General features: G+C 35.2%; 1 protein-coding gene across 1 annotated transcript; it reads left to right on the top strand.

Moving 5' to 3' along the window:
• The first annotated feature begins 7037 nt into the window (after nt 1–7037).
• LOC141431217 (uncharacterized) lies at nt 7038–14012 on the top strand. The gene is made up of 3 exons (XM_074092332.1): nt 7038–8401; nt 8559–9410; nt 9952–14012. The coding sequence occupies exons 1-2, from the start codon at nt 8396–8398 to the stop codon at nt 9027–9029; spliced, it is 477 nt and encodes a 158-aa protein (XP_073948433.1). The 5' UTR covers nt 7038–8395; the 3' UTR covers nt 9030–9410; nt 9952–14012.
• The last annotated feature ends 1489 nt before the right edge of the window (nt 14013–15501 follow it).

The following is a 15501-nucleotide window of genomic DNA, read 5'->3' as shown; positions in this document are numbered from 1 at the left end:
ATTGCTTAGTAATAAACGGGCCTAACTCAAAATTGGCGAAAAATTATTATTGTACTAAAACGGCTTATATCTGAGAGCACTATCGGCTCTCTCTTTCTTAAACCAGCCTAAATCGGATATTATAAAGAGATAGCACGACTTGGTGCGTTTTACTTTTAACAAAATTGCAAATTTCATTTGGTGCTAAAGCAGCTAACTTCAGTCATGTTCCGACTTACTTACGAGCAAGAAGTTGGCTTTCGTGAGCCATTTGAAGATAGATCGTTATTGCAAGAAGGAAAACATGAGTATTTTGAATAACTTTTAAGCAAATAAAAGCATATTGGATTTACTTCTTTTTTAGCACAAAAATCAAACGCAAAATGAAGTGATGTAATTCGGATTGCCTCGTTTTATTAAAAATAATCCTTGAATACTTGGTGTTGTATTAAGACTTGCATCATTTATTATTTTTATTATTTCGCTACATTTTGCTACATTTTGTAATAAAGTGATATATATATGCAATGTTTTTTTTAAAACCTTAGCAATATTATTAAATATATAAAAACAAATGGTTTATAAGAAAAAACTGCAAGTAGACATTATATACAACGTTAGGAATTAAAAAAACATAGTAAACAAAATTAAATCCTACCAAATAATTCAACGGAAACGAGAAGTGCTAATTACTTAAACTTTAAACTCGATTTGCCAAAATTCAGGATTTTTGAGTTAAGACCGTTTATTACTAAGCATGCATTTATATACTTGTCCCAACGCCAGTCGAAAAAACTTACAAGGTCAATCTTTCGCATGTCTCTCAACGTCATTCTAAAACATGATACAACAAGTTTTATTGTCTTGAGTGACCACTGACAGCCCATACTTTGAAAGTTTACACTAAGAGCAAATGTTAAACAAGTGCATCAGACAAAATATATATACCTACTTCTTCAATGTCCGTATTTTCGCCTGCCGTTGTAACAGAGTTTAGCGTTAGAATTCTTTTCGTGTCGTCTTTTCGAGAAAATTTAAAGTTCATTTGACTTTGTCAATAGAAGCCACTCCACTCTTCCCTGCCTCGTGTATTTACGTATGAGTTTGCTTATACACAGGAAATTAAAAGCCACCCTTTGGCAACGGCAAAGTTTGCTGAGCAAGGGGCTGATTTAACATGTTTAACATCATAATCTGCTCCACACACGGTCCAAATTAACAGGAATAAGAGAGCTATTTATTTAATAACAACATCTTATTGTCAAAGACTTCCAGAAAGTTCGAGATAATCATCTGAAGAGAAGATCTCAAACTTAGAAATACTTTTCTCTTACGGCCACGTATGAACGGCAGACGCGGGCGAAATCAAACTCAAAACATTTATTTTATGCTCTGTAAGTACGAGTACACTGCAAAAGTATCTTTTAGCGGTTTCGTACCCTAAAGAAGGAACAGAATGCTTTTTCATAGAATTACTTGTGAGTCTGTCTATCCGTGCGTCTATCACAGCTAATTAGTTTTTTTTTTCTTGGGAGGAGGTTACATCGTGTTAGTTTTGTTTTTTCGAAAAACGGTAAAGCGCAACTGACAAATACAAATTACGATTACAGAATTTAGTTAGAATTAGAAATCAAAAAGAGCGGACTTAAAACGAAAAAAAAATCAGTTGCGGTGTCTGCGGTTTTTAAATAAATAATAGCCAACATCTTGTATAACACATAATATATACTAAAGCGTGCCAAAATACAAAAATCGAAAAGTGTAGGTAATTAAGATTGTTTTTTTTTTGGAATCTTTTTGTATTTTTTATTTCAATTCCAAATTTTTTGTTAATTTTCCGTAATAGTAGTCCAAAAAAAAAACAATCTTAATTTGATTGCTAATAACGACATCTCTTGTCCGGGTGAGCGGTTAGTTCCAATGGGGTGCTTAAAGTTTCTCGATGAGGGCTACAGCATAGATCTGATGTCGCTAGTGTCGCTGCTTAAGTGACTAAATAAAAAAACAAACAAGCTGAGATATGTGGTGCATAGGAGAAATTCATGTCTGTATCACTGTTCAGTGGTGGTGTAGTGGTATAGCACGTGGCACGGAATGCCGAGGACCTGGGTTCGATTCCCAGCACTGGTCTTATTTTTCTGGTTTTTCTATGCATCTATATTTCAGTTTGTATTTTCGATGTAGGTAATTTCCGTGTTCGAGAGTGATGCTTGATTAACACCGGTAGCTGTTTCATAGCTACATGTTAGCACACCCATCAGCTGCCGTGAAAAGCGCCATTGCATGCCGGGCTGGCGTTAGATGCCAAGTGTGTACACTCAGACCAATTATTAGAAACGCCTTGTAGCTAGTAAAACTTTGTTAAGCTACTTTTAGGGTTCCGTAGTCAACTAGGGACCCTTATAATTTCGCCATGTCTGTCCGTCCGCGTCTAAGCTCAGAGACCGTTAGTACTAGATAGCTGTTATTTGGCAGGAATATACATATACGTCACGCCGACAAATTTAATGGAAAATAAAAAAAAAATTTTAGTGTGCCTTCCATAGACGTAAAGTGGGGGTGTTCTTTTTTCTCGACTAATCCTATAGTGTCGGGTATCGTTAGATTAGGTCTTTTAAAACCATTGGGGAGTTGCTAGCTAAGACGATTTTTCTATTCAGTGATTTGTGATTTGTTTGCGAAATATTCAACTTTAAAGTGAACATTTTAATTAAAATCGTGCGTCTCTCCCCCCCAATCTAAACTGTTGTGAGGAAAAATTAGAAAAAATTCAGTATGGTAGTAAATATACCAAATTTACAAGGAAAATTATAGCGGCTAAGATTGCTTGAGAATTATTAGTAGTTAAAGAGTAAATAGCAGCCTAAGGTATAAAACATACCTAAACTTGGTAGATTCCGTACACAACAGGAAATCCTTAGAAAATTATTATTTGTTTTTTCGTGATGGCTACGGACCCCTAACCTGGGCGTGTCCGACACGCTCTTGGCCAGTTTTTACTCGTACTTCATTTTGAAAGGAAATTTAAACTTTGAACCCAGCATTTTCCGGCATAACTGTACTCGAAAGTAATTTCAAGTTTCCGCTGACTATCTTAGTTGCCAGCTAATTTATCGGCAAGTAACGCGGCCCTGGCTCCTTATGGCACAGACTTTGATAGAAAATATACGCGTTGGGCACAGGACTTAGGTAAAGTGGGTCAGAGGGTTGACCATTCTAGAAGAAAGGCTTCTAAGTTGTTGTGAAATTAAGTAAAATCTAGGAATTTCAACACGACTGCCGAATGTAATGATTAACCCGACCAATATTACGAGTACCTACACACACACACACACACACACACACACACACACACACACATCACGCCTGTATTCCCAAATGGGGTAGGCAGAGCACACGAAACGTTACCGCTTCGGAGCCACTTTTAACAATTTTAGCTTTAAAATTTGATAAAAAAGCGGCCAAGTGCGAGTCGGACACGGCCACGAAGGGTTCCGTAGCAGCAAGAAAAATAATATACAAGTTCTTTGTTGATTGAATGAAAGGTAAATTGCGATTTACGATTTATGACGTAGTAAAAAAACTACTTACTAGATCTCGTTCAAACTAATTATCGGTGGAAGTTTGCATGGTAATGTACATCATATATTTTTTTAATTTTATCTCTCTCGTGCAAACTATTCAGTTTAGAAAAAAATGATATTAGAAACCTCAATATCATTTTTTAAGAACTATCCATAGATAACCTCACACGTGTGGGTTTGATGAAAAAAAATATTTCAGTTTCAGTTCTAAGTATGGGGAACCCCCAAAATTTATTGTTGTTTTTTCTTGTGTGAAAATCTTAATGCGGTTCACAGAATACATCTACTTACCAAGTTTTAATAGTATAGTTCTTATAGTTTCGGAAAAAAGTGGCTGTGACATACGGACGGACAGACAGACAGAGAGACATGACGAATCCAAGGGTTCCGTTTTTTGCCATTTGGCTACGGAACCCTAAAAAGGTACGATAGTGACTGGTTGCTAGCCTGTCGCCTACGGTATACCCTAACCTATATCCTCAGTCGCCTCTTACGACATCCACGGAAGAAATGGAGAGTTCTAATTCTAACCCGACACCACACGGGGAAAACAAGCACCAATTAATATTATAAATCCTTCTATATCCTAAATACTTATATTATAAATGCGAAAGTCTGTGAGTAGGTATGTTTGTGACTCCTTCACGCTGAAACGGCTGGACGGATTTTGATGAAATTTGGTATGTAGATAGCTGGACATCTGGAATAAAACACATAGGCTACTTTTTATTTCGATATTGTGTTGTGAATAAATGTACTTCCTTTTTATTTCTTTCTTTCTTTCTTATATTCCACGGGATAGGGATAAAATCTCTAAATAACAACCGCTGGGCTTAGAGTTATGAAATTTGGTATGTATGTAAGCAGTTGGACGTCTGGAATAACACATACTTAGGCTACTTTTTATCTCGGTGTTCCCATGGGATAGTGATAAAATCTCGAACTAATAACCGCTGAGCTTAATGTCATGAAATTTGGTTTGTAGATAGCTGGACATCTGGAATAACACTAAGCTACTTTTTATCTCGATATTCCCACGGGATAGGGATAAAATCTCAAAATAACAACCGCCGGGTTCATAGTCATGAAATTTGGCATGGGTGTTTTAATTTAACGTCAGTGAAAACCACGATTTAATTTTAGAGAATTCCCACGAGAATTTAATAAGATCCCGGAATTTTAATAAAACTGCTGTGTCTAATGATTTACGCGTGCGAAGCCGCGGGTACACGCTAGTTTTACCTATAAAAGCAATTCGTGCAACTTATCAAGTCGATCACGTTTTAAACACACCGTTCCAAACCCAATTCAAAATTTCCCGCAAAAAATAAAGGTTGCCATTAATCACAGATTTCCATCTCGATCGAGCGAGATAAAAGTTGGCGAATGGATAGCGTAAAACAGACCGGATCCCGAGAAATAACCGTCTATGCCCCCACTTTTCTCAATCTGGGATGCTACTCAAAGTTCGTAGCGTGTCGCCCTCGCACTCTCGTTGAATGCTATTAGTGTGAGCGGGACGGTCGATACGAAGTTTGGACATGGAATATCGTAGATTAAAGCCCAGCACACACGATGAAACGCGACTGCAACTTCTAGTTACTTTTGAGTTTCATTTGAGTTTATGCCATAGACTCCTTTGAGAGACCACACATGACGCAACCAGTTTGAAACCGGTTTGAAACGCGTTGCAAATCAATCGCATTGAAACCAACGTGCAGGAAACTCGTGTTTGCGTTTCATCGACTTGACGTCTTTTCGGTGCAATAAAATAGCTGACAACGAAGATAAAAATACGATAATGCTTTGGCAGCCACAAACATACGGCAGTTGATATTCTTCTCAATGTAGGGATGTATTCACACAATTCTTCATTTACACCACCTTTGTCGAAGATACAAATACAGAACCACAACTTCATCATCACTTGAACTAGATGTTTTGTAGACGTCTTGTAGACAGAAATGATTGTGAATCATTTTAATAAATAAAAAAATAATAAATAATAAATATTATGGGACACTTTGACACCAATTGACCTAGTCCCAAACTAAGCAAAGCTTGTACTATGGATACTAGGCAACGGATAAACATACTTATATAGATAAATACATACTTATATACATATTAAACATCCAAGACCCGAGAACAAACATTCGTGTTATTCACACAAATATCTGCCCCGGCCGGGATTCGAACCCAGGACCTCAAGCTTCGTAGTCAGGTTCTCTAACCACTTAGCCATCCGGTCGTCAAATTTTATAATAATTGTGATTGCGGCGTGTGTGGAAAACGGTTGAAACTGGTTTCAAACCAATAATTCCAAAAGGGTTTCGTTACAGTAGCGTTTCACCGTGTGTGCTTAGCCTAAGGCCTGCACTTATGGCGTTATCCCGACATGGCTGAGCCGCAATCGAGAGTGAAGCAGAGCAAAGTGACATGATTTACAAAATGTGTCGCCAAGTGGGGGAAATTGAATGAGCGGAATGGAAACAGAATGCATACGCTAAGTGGATTGTGTGGTTGACATTTGTTTCGCGAAATGTATTTTAGGTGCTGTGTTTTACGAGATACGATTTGCTGCCAAAGTTCTTTACAGCAAAAAATATACTTTCTCAGAATGAGACGGGAGAAATGAGAGTCCACGGTTCTCTGTTTGAGAGACCGCATATACCTATCAAACCGTCGTTTGGATGTAAACGAGTTGACTGAGTATATTAACATCACGAGTAAAAAGACTTGTACAATCTATTTATTTCAGATCGATTCAGAAGAGATGGAACGAATCAACTGAATGAGTGATTGGTACCTAATGTAATTTTGTATTTTTTTCTTCAATTGTATACTGTAGTTTTTTGAGCGTGCTTGCTGTAAAGTACGACTGCCCAATACTTGTGCACTGGTTGGGCAGATTAAGGGGGTGGCATGTGCAGTTAAATGAAATGTTGAATTTTATTAGGTCAGCTTATATAATTTAATTTAATTTAATTAATTTTAAGTACTTACTAACTTTAGGAAATAATTGCTCTGTTACTAATCATGTATGGAGTCCTGTGTATTCTGAAATAAAGATTATATTATTATTATCATTAAGTGTTTTATTTATAGGTAATTATTTTATTTTGAAAAATGACTTTCTGCCAAGTTTCTTGCGGCGCATTCTTCTTGGCAATGATGGTTTTTCCGAAAGCGCTGGTAGTTTAAAAAATGAAGTGTAAAGTGCCCATTGCGGGCTATTTACTGAATAAATGATTTGAAATTTGGAATTTTTGAAATTGAATGTTAATGTTTGCAGTGCATCACAAAATGGTTAAAAATACAGGTGTCTAGGTTGATTCAATAAGCAATAATCGTGTTATAAAGTAGTGAGGGATACGACGGCTCCAGATCATTTTTTTTGGTCCAAAATGGCGATTTTGGGGCGGGTCCAATCCTAAAAAAAAAAAAAAAAAAAAAAAAAAAAAAAAAAAAAAAAAAAAAAGGAAACACCCCCCACTTGGAGCGATTGGACGAGGTCTGAGAACGCTCCGCCCACTCCTTCCTGTACATATGTACTTCACTTCTGGGACAATGGCAACTCCGAAGCACCTAATCATAAAAGGTTCGACCCGCGAACAATACAAGCCGGGCGAACAATAGGCGCTCATTGTCCCTTTACCTGCTCTCAGCTCTGGCGCTAGCTCTATTGTTCCACTCACCTGACTACCGTACCTTTTTTTCATTCACTTGTTTCCTTTTACTACCTGGGTTCGCCGCACCTCTTGAGTTTTTCGAAATTCATTTGTGGCATTACATTTGAAATTTACCACGTGTTTTACGGTGGAGGAAAACATCGTGAGGAAACCTGCTCAAACCTGCGAAGCAATTCAATGGTGTGTGTGTGAAGTTCCAAATCAATTTCGTAACTTTAAGGAATAGCATAAATCTAACCTAACCTAAACCTATCTTTTAGCAATATAATATATACTGAGCGGCAAAAAAATCTGGTCCTCAAATATATGCAATAATAGGTAATTTTGTATGTGGAGTGGGCCAAATTTTGTGCCGCTGAGTATATGAGAAATAGTAAACTATTAAGATTGAAATTAAGAAGTTCGTAAAGTTTGTGGGCGTCGGCTTCACATTAATGCTTTTCATTAGTACTTTATCAAACAAATCGTTATCTTATATTGTTAAAGCACATACATACATACTTACTTTATGTTTTGAGTTATACCTACACTTAATGTTTTATTTAATTACTCCTGTCTTTTTCGTCATACGATGCCAGTCTTAAAAATGCTGGTTTAAACTTGTACTATAAGCCATCAGCGTCTTTATAACGCACGTTGAAACTTTTAAAATTCTCATCTAAGACATCTCCAAATGCAGGTTTGAACTTGAAGGATCTAAGTGCATACACAGTGAATGATTCATGGTTTCCCTTTTACCAAACCACCCAACGTGCACCGTCTTCTATTGTTAAAATTTAATTACTTCGTTTCTATTGACCATGCGCCGCCTTTCACAAAAAAATGCTGGTTTGTAAAGGTCCGATCCTCTCCTTTGTTCACCGGCATCCTTTGTGTGTACCCACCTCGGAAATATGCCATGCACAAGTCTAAACTTGCAGGATTTCATTGCGTATAAAAGGAAGTTTAAACCATTCCGCTTCATATCGTCTCAAAGAATTCATACGACAAGATCTCCGTCCAAGCGAGTCGTCGCGTAGTGTAAAAAGTTCAGTGTTTGGTTGATATACCTAGCAGTGTTTCGTTGGTCGAAGCGAGTCGTCGCGAAGTGTAAAAAGTTCAGTGTTTGGTTGATATACCTAGCAGTGTTTCGTTGCTGATATGGATGTAAGTAAGCTCTTGTTTTCATTGTATTTGGACCTGTTTGTTTTAATTTTTGTTTGATTGATATTTTTTTACTATGTATCTCTGTGTTTCCTTAGGTACCATCTAACTCAACTTTGTAGCATTGTTTAAAATATCGTTTTTTTTTTCATTGTTATAGCTGACTGAAGAAAACACATTTAAGCACTATTATTATCCAGAGAATCACGATGAACTCAGCGATGACGGCGAAGGAACATTAGCTTTCAAAGTAAAGAGGGCAATCGCCAAGAACAAAAGACCTAATAACAGTATTCACGGATTCTTTGAAAAGCGCAAGAAAAAGAAGGTTCCCAAAAACTCTTCGACTGTTAGTCAAGCCACTGCAGATGGTGTTGCTTTTATCAAAGCAAACCAAGACGAATCAGCTTACGCATCACACCTCATTAAAATCGAGGTGTATGATATAGACAAGATTAAGAACATTCCCCCGACAGAACAATGGAAACATGCCGAAGTCCGTGTTAAATATTACGCCCACTCCGAAGAAGATGAACACGTTCAACAGACCAGAGACGTCATCTACAACATCACTAAGCAGTTGTCAGCAAAAAGTGATTGTGTTAATTTCGTTTTAGACAATCAAAAATAATTTCTACTTAATTTCTTTCGGTTACCTGCTTAACTTCTGACTATCCTTTTCTTGTGAAACACTCTCATTGTTTCGTTTGTGGAGGCAAAGTAATAATGTAAAACCTTTTTTTCTTTTACTTAGTCCGCCGATATTTTGTTGTATTGTTTCATATCTAAACATTTTTGCCTGCTATACAATAGCAAAACGGTGCGTGTAATCTTTAAGGTTGAGCTTGGCTGGTATAAATAGAAGTCGGTCTCACTTAAAATACCACGTTTCCAAAAACATTCTCATGGATACGCAGAGCTGCAGTTTCTTCGATCAACAACTTGACCAACTAGTTGAAGATCAGGACTTGTACGAGCTATGCGAAAAAGTCGAGCAAGAATATTTCAAAACGTAAGTTACTATTTTTGTGATAATTGTACTATTTTTTCATGTTTGGACAGCATTGTCAAGACGAGCGTCGCGTTGAAACTTGTTTGATGTTAGCGACTTTAGGAAGGGGTGGCACCCTTGGGTATAAAAACCGAGTCTCCTTGCCACTTCAACCATTGTGACCGTGCCGGCGATTGCATTTTACGAATTTTGTTTAAAATGTATTTCAATTTGGACTTATCGCTAAACGAAGTTGCAAGTTTAGACAAATCTCTAATTTTGAGTAAATTCCATCGTTACATTCGAATGTGGTTTTTAAATAAAGTTTTACCGGTAACATGGTTAGAAGATCTGGATTTTATTCCATATTTTACACCATGCAATGGACACAATTATAACATGGAAGAATCTGAGGCATCTGATGTAATTGATGGTGTATTTCCAATGCAAGCATACTGTTTACTTTGTAAACATGAAAAGAGTTAGTTTACATATAAATTTACCTTCGGTGTGTTTTACAGTTTATATATATTAATATTAATGATTAATTTATTTTTTACAGATTTTTGCAAGCTGAACTAGGAGGATGCGGTGTAAAAAGAAGGTCATCTAAATCGACCAAAAAGACTCCAGTTAAGGCAAAGAAAATACGCTCTAACCCACCAGCCAGCTTCACATCTACGTCAACCGCATCGTCTTCAAATCAAAATGTGAGTACAGAAATTAATGATAATATTGAATGTTCTGTGTGTCATGTGTCAGTATCGCGAAAATATTATACAAATCATTTAAAAAGTAATACTCACAAAAATAATGTATTAAGTATCAGCAGAGAATTTAAAAATGTTCAGATAATTGAAAGCGCGTTTGGGAATAGGGTAGTTACGTACAGAATTGCATCAGATTCAATTGCAAATCAACCGTTAGAAACACCGAGATTATTTTTAGAAAACATTAAAGACAAAATATTTACATTATTTGATCAATCCATAGCAGAGCACTTTGTAGTAAAGGTAAATTTTATACTTCATGCCGACTTTACACAACAAACTAAGCAATTAAATAATACATTCGATTTTCAAACGTTTAATTATGTTGTTTGCAAAGGTGATTCTAAAGACTACATATTTTCATTACTTGCAAACGAAATTATAAATAAAGTAACCAATTTCGAAAAAAAAGACAGCGGGTGGAGTCTAACAAAAATAAACTATTTAGACATGAATGTGAATAAATTCAATCCATTACGTGGTTCATCTTACATAGATTTACCAAAAGATATAAAGAACAAAAATGCAATTATAAACGTCCAAAACAAAGATCATGAGTGTTTTCGTTGGGCTGTATTATCAGGGTTATATGCACCTAATAACAACGCGAACAGGGTTGCATCATATATATCTCACAGGAATAAATTAAAATTTGATAATCTTTCTTTCCCAATTAAAATAAACGATATCCATAAATTTGAAATGCTGAACAATCTAAGCATTAATGTCTTTGGTTTGGAGTACGACTCAGAAAGCAAACAAAATAAGGTAGTTGGTCCATTACACTTAACAAAAAGTAGGAAAGCCACCCATTTAAACTTGCTGTACATAAATCAAGGTACTAACGGACATTATTGCTACATAAAAAGTCTTTCGAGATTAGTATCAAAACAAATGACATCATCAGAACATGCAATCTTTATTTGTGATGGATGTTTAATTTATTTCAAATCACGTGAAAATTTGCAGAAACATCAAGATCATGATTGTTTCCACGTCTGTACAAACTTGCCCTCTCAAAACGTAGCCAAAAGAAACTGGTTTAATGAATTAGTTCCATCTAGCGAAATATCATTTAATAATTACGATCGTAAATTGAGGCTCCCATTTGTTGTATACGCAGATTTCGAAGCATTTTTAAAGCCTATTAATACTTGCACAAACGATCCAAGTAAATCTTCGACAACTAATATTCAGGAACATAAGGTGTATAGTTTCGGATACTATATAAAATGTTCATATGATAATACTTTGTCTGTATATAGGACATATACAGGTGAAAATTGTGCAGAATCATTCATGAAATTTATTAAACGAGATTTAGAGAACATTTGCAAGAAGAACACTTTTGTAAAAAGTCCTTTGCCTTTAACGGAACAAGATAAAGTAACCATCGCCCAAAGTAAAACGTGCTACATCTGTCAAAATAATTTAAATGGTGAATTATTCGTTTCTTACAACCATCATACTGGTGCTTTTGAAGGAGTAGCTCACCCGTCTTGTTCTAAGAAATATCGAACCCCAAATTTTGTACCTGTGTTTTTACACAATTTAAGTAACTATGACGCCCATTTTCTAGTACATGGACTGGGATTTGAAGAGGGTAACATAGAAATTATTCCGCAAAACAAAGAGAAATATATTTCTTTTTCGAAGCAATTAAATATTAATAATAATCGTACTATGAAATTAAAATTTCTTGATTCTTTTAAATTTATGAGTAGTAGTCTTGATAAATTAACCAAAAATTTACTACCTGAACAGTTTCAAGAACTTCGGCTAAATTTCCCCTGCGAACAAGACTTTAAACGTTTATTAAGAAAAGGGGTATACCCATATGAACATATGACATCTATAGAATCATTAAAATTAACTAGCCTTCCCGAATATAAAGCTTTTTACAGCTCATTAAATGATGTCAATATTTCAAAAAATGATTACCAACATGCATGTGATGTATGGAATCACTTTAATTGTCAAAATATGGGAGACTATTCAAACCTTTATTTAAAAACAGACGTTTTGTTATTAGCGGATGTATTTGAAAATTTTAGAAATGTTTGTATGGAAACATATGGATTGGATCCTGCTCATTATTATACAGCACCGGGTCTAAGTTGGGACGCCATGTTAATGTACACCAAAATCAATTTAGAACTTCTAACTGATATCGACAAAATTACTTTTATAGCAAATAATATAAGAGGCGGCATTTCCCAATGTAGTAACAGACATGCAAAAGCAAATAATATATTTATGCCTGAATATGATCGAACTTTGCCATCATCATTTCTGATGTATCTCGATGCAAATAATCTGTACGGTTGGGCAATGTCACAATGTCTTCCCACAGGCAAGTTTGAATGGGTGGATGTGAATACAAATTTTAAAGTACCTGATGACGCTGAACATGGGTACATTTTGGAAGTTGATTTGGAATATCCTAATAACTTACATGATTTACATTCTGATTTACCATTCTGTCCGGAAAATGTGTGTTTAGGCGGCTCTAAAGACAAAAAGCTGATTCCTAATTTGCATAACAAAACAAATTATGTCATTCACTATAGAAACCTTAAACAATGCTTAGAATCGGGGTTAAGTTTAGTTAAAATTCATAGAGTTTTAAAGTTTGAGCAGAAACCGTGGTTGAAACCATACATAGATTTGAACACACGTATGCGTTCTATGGCCAAAACAGATTTTGAAAAGGACTTCTTTAAGTTAATGAACAATTCCGTGTTTGGCAAAACGATGGAAAATGTAAATAAAAGAGTTAATGTAAAATTACGGAACCACTGGACAAATCGCGGAAAAACTGAAGGCGTTGAATCTTTAATTGCAAAACCAGAATTTCACAGTTTATCTATATTTTCCGAAAATTTGGTTGCAGTTCAACTGAAAAAAACAAAAGTTTTGTACAACAAACCTATTTACCTAGGATTTTGCGTACTCGATTTGTCAAAAACGTTAATGTATAACTTTCATTATGATTTCATGAAAACTAAATTCAAAAACAATCTTAAATTGCTCTATACAGACACGGACAGTCTGGTTTATCAGATATTTACAGAAAACTTGTACGCTGATATAAAGCCAGATTTGGTATCGCACTTTGATACCTCTGACTATCCTCCGGACAATGTATACGGTTTTCCATTAGTGAATAAAAAACAATTGGGATTCTTCAAAGATGAAAATAACGGCAAAATTTTTAAAGAATTTGTTGGTCTTCGATCAAAAATGTACGCAATGGACGTACAAAGTACTATAATAGCAAAAGCAAAAGGTGTCAATAAATGTGTTACCAAAAAATTATGTATGGAAGACTATAAAGACTGTTTATTCAATAGTAAAAAACTGTTGTGTGAAATGATGCGGTTCAGATCAATCAAACATGTAATATTTACTCAAAAAATAAATAAAATATCATTATCACACTGCGACACGAAACGATATTTGTTGCCAAATTCAACTGACACGCTTGCTTGGGGACATAATAGATTAAAGAACATTCAATTTTAATATTACTTTCTGTACAATATGTGATGATACTAGTGATATAAAAATTTATTTTCATTGTACTTATATACTTATAAGGTTTTGTAATTGTTGCGCATGCACTAGCGATAAGACGATAAAAATTGGTTTCATTGTACATATATATAAAAAAATTAAAAAAGGTTTTGTAATATTTGTGCATGCACTACTGATAAGACAAAAAATGTGTATCCTACTATAGATTTTTTGAAAGAAGAAAAAAATTACTGCCAAGTTTCTTGCTACGCATTCTTCTTGGCAATGATGGTCTTTCCGAAACGCTGGTAGTTTCAATAAAAGATTTATAAAATAGTATGTTTGTTTCTTTGCTTTTTTTACCTAAAAACCCAAACGAAAACTATATAACCATATATGAACTTTAATTTCTATCATTTGTGACTAGGAACTTTTGAAATCAGCACGTATTTCCTTGCATAACATAATAAAGTAATGATTCACTTTTGTCATCCTTTCACGGCCATAGTAGCTGGTCCAAGTGGTTGTGGAAAATCAAACTTTGTCACAAACTTTTTAAAGGATTGTAAAATAATATGCGACGTAGATTTTTCGGAAGTAATTTGGTGTTATGATGAAATGCAACCTTTGTACAACCTGGACAATGTAAATTATAGTCAGGGTATACCTGATATCAACATGTTCGACGGGAAGCAACCTAAACTTCTTATAATCGATGATTTGATGAGAGAGGCAGATGGACGGATCGTTGACATTTTCACGAAAGGTAGTCATCATAGAAACTTAAGCGTGTTTTATATTACACAAAATTTATTTCACCAGGGAAAAGGCCAGCGTGACATCTCGCTAAACACAAGTTACATTATATATTTTAAAAATCCTAGAGACAAAACTCAAATACGTTACTTGTCACGACAAGTTTGCCCTGAAAACTCAAAGTTCGTAGATGAAGCCTACAAAGATGCCACCAAAGATGCTCATGGTTACCTAATGATTGATCTGAAACAAAATACTGATGACTTATGTCGTTTCAAAACTAAAATATTTCCATCCGATAAATATTGCACAGTGTATATTCCTAAAAAAGGATTTAAATATGGCAAGAGTCAACTGGTTTTGGTCAGTTCTAAATGATGTCCGAGAGTGTGAGCACATATAAACATTTACTAGAAGCGCTGCAAGTACTCAAACCAAAATATCGCACAGCATTGCTTAAAGCTTGTGATGATGATGAAATAAACATTATATGTGAGTGTATTTATAATGTTTTAAAAGGGAAAATTCCATTGGAAAAAGAAGAAAAATTAAAATTAAATAAACATAAAAATATATTGCGAAAATTAGTTTCAAAGGGAAAACAAAAACTTAGAAAAACCATTATCATTCAAAAGGGCGGTGCTTTTCTACCTCTTATATTAGGCGCAGTTTTAAGTGCTTTATTTAACTCTATAACATAATCAAAATGGAGAATATGAAAAAAATGCTATTAGTGGAGCAAGATTTCGTTGAAAGACTTAAACACAATGAAAATCTAACTGAAAACTCATCATCTCGTCTAGATAGGGAGATGCAAAAAATACTTAAAGGTAAAATGGATGATCGTGAAAAATGGGCATTGTATTCCCAAGCACTACAACGATTTTTGCATTTTGCTGAAGCAGATCGAAAACCTTTTAAAATACCTATAGTCACGGATGGATTTGACCACCGCAACAACGACCACAAAGATTTAGTCCCAGAGCTAAAAAAGGAGGAAAATGTTAATAATGATACAGCTTTAAATCCGATCTTACCAGAACTTGATACCACCCCACCACCTGACACAC

This window comes from Choristoneura fumiferana, chromosome Z (genome assembly GCF_025370935.1).
Source record: "Choristoneura fumiferana chromosome Z, NRCan_CFum_1, whole genome shotgun sequence".
In the NCBI taxonomy this organism is placed as follows: Eukaryota; Metazoa; Arthropoda; class Insecta; order Lepidoptera; family Tortricidae; genus Choristoneura; species Choristoneura fumiferana.
The sequence above is the reverse complement of the archived record's forward strand: the minus strand, read 5'-3'. Positions and strand labels throughout refer to the sequence as shown.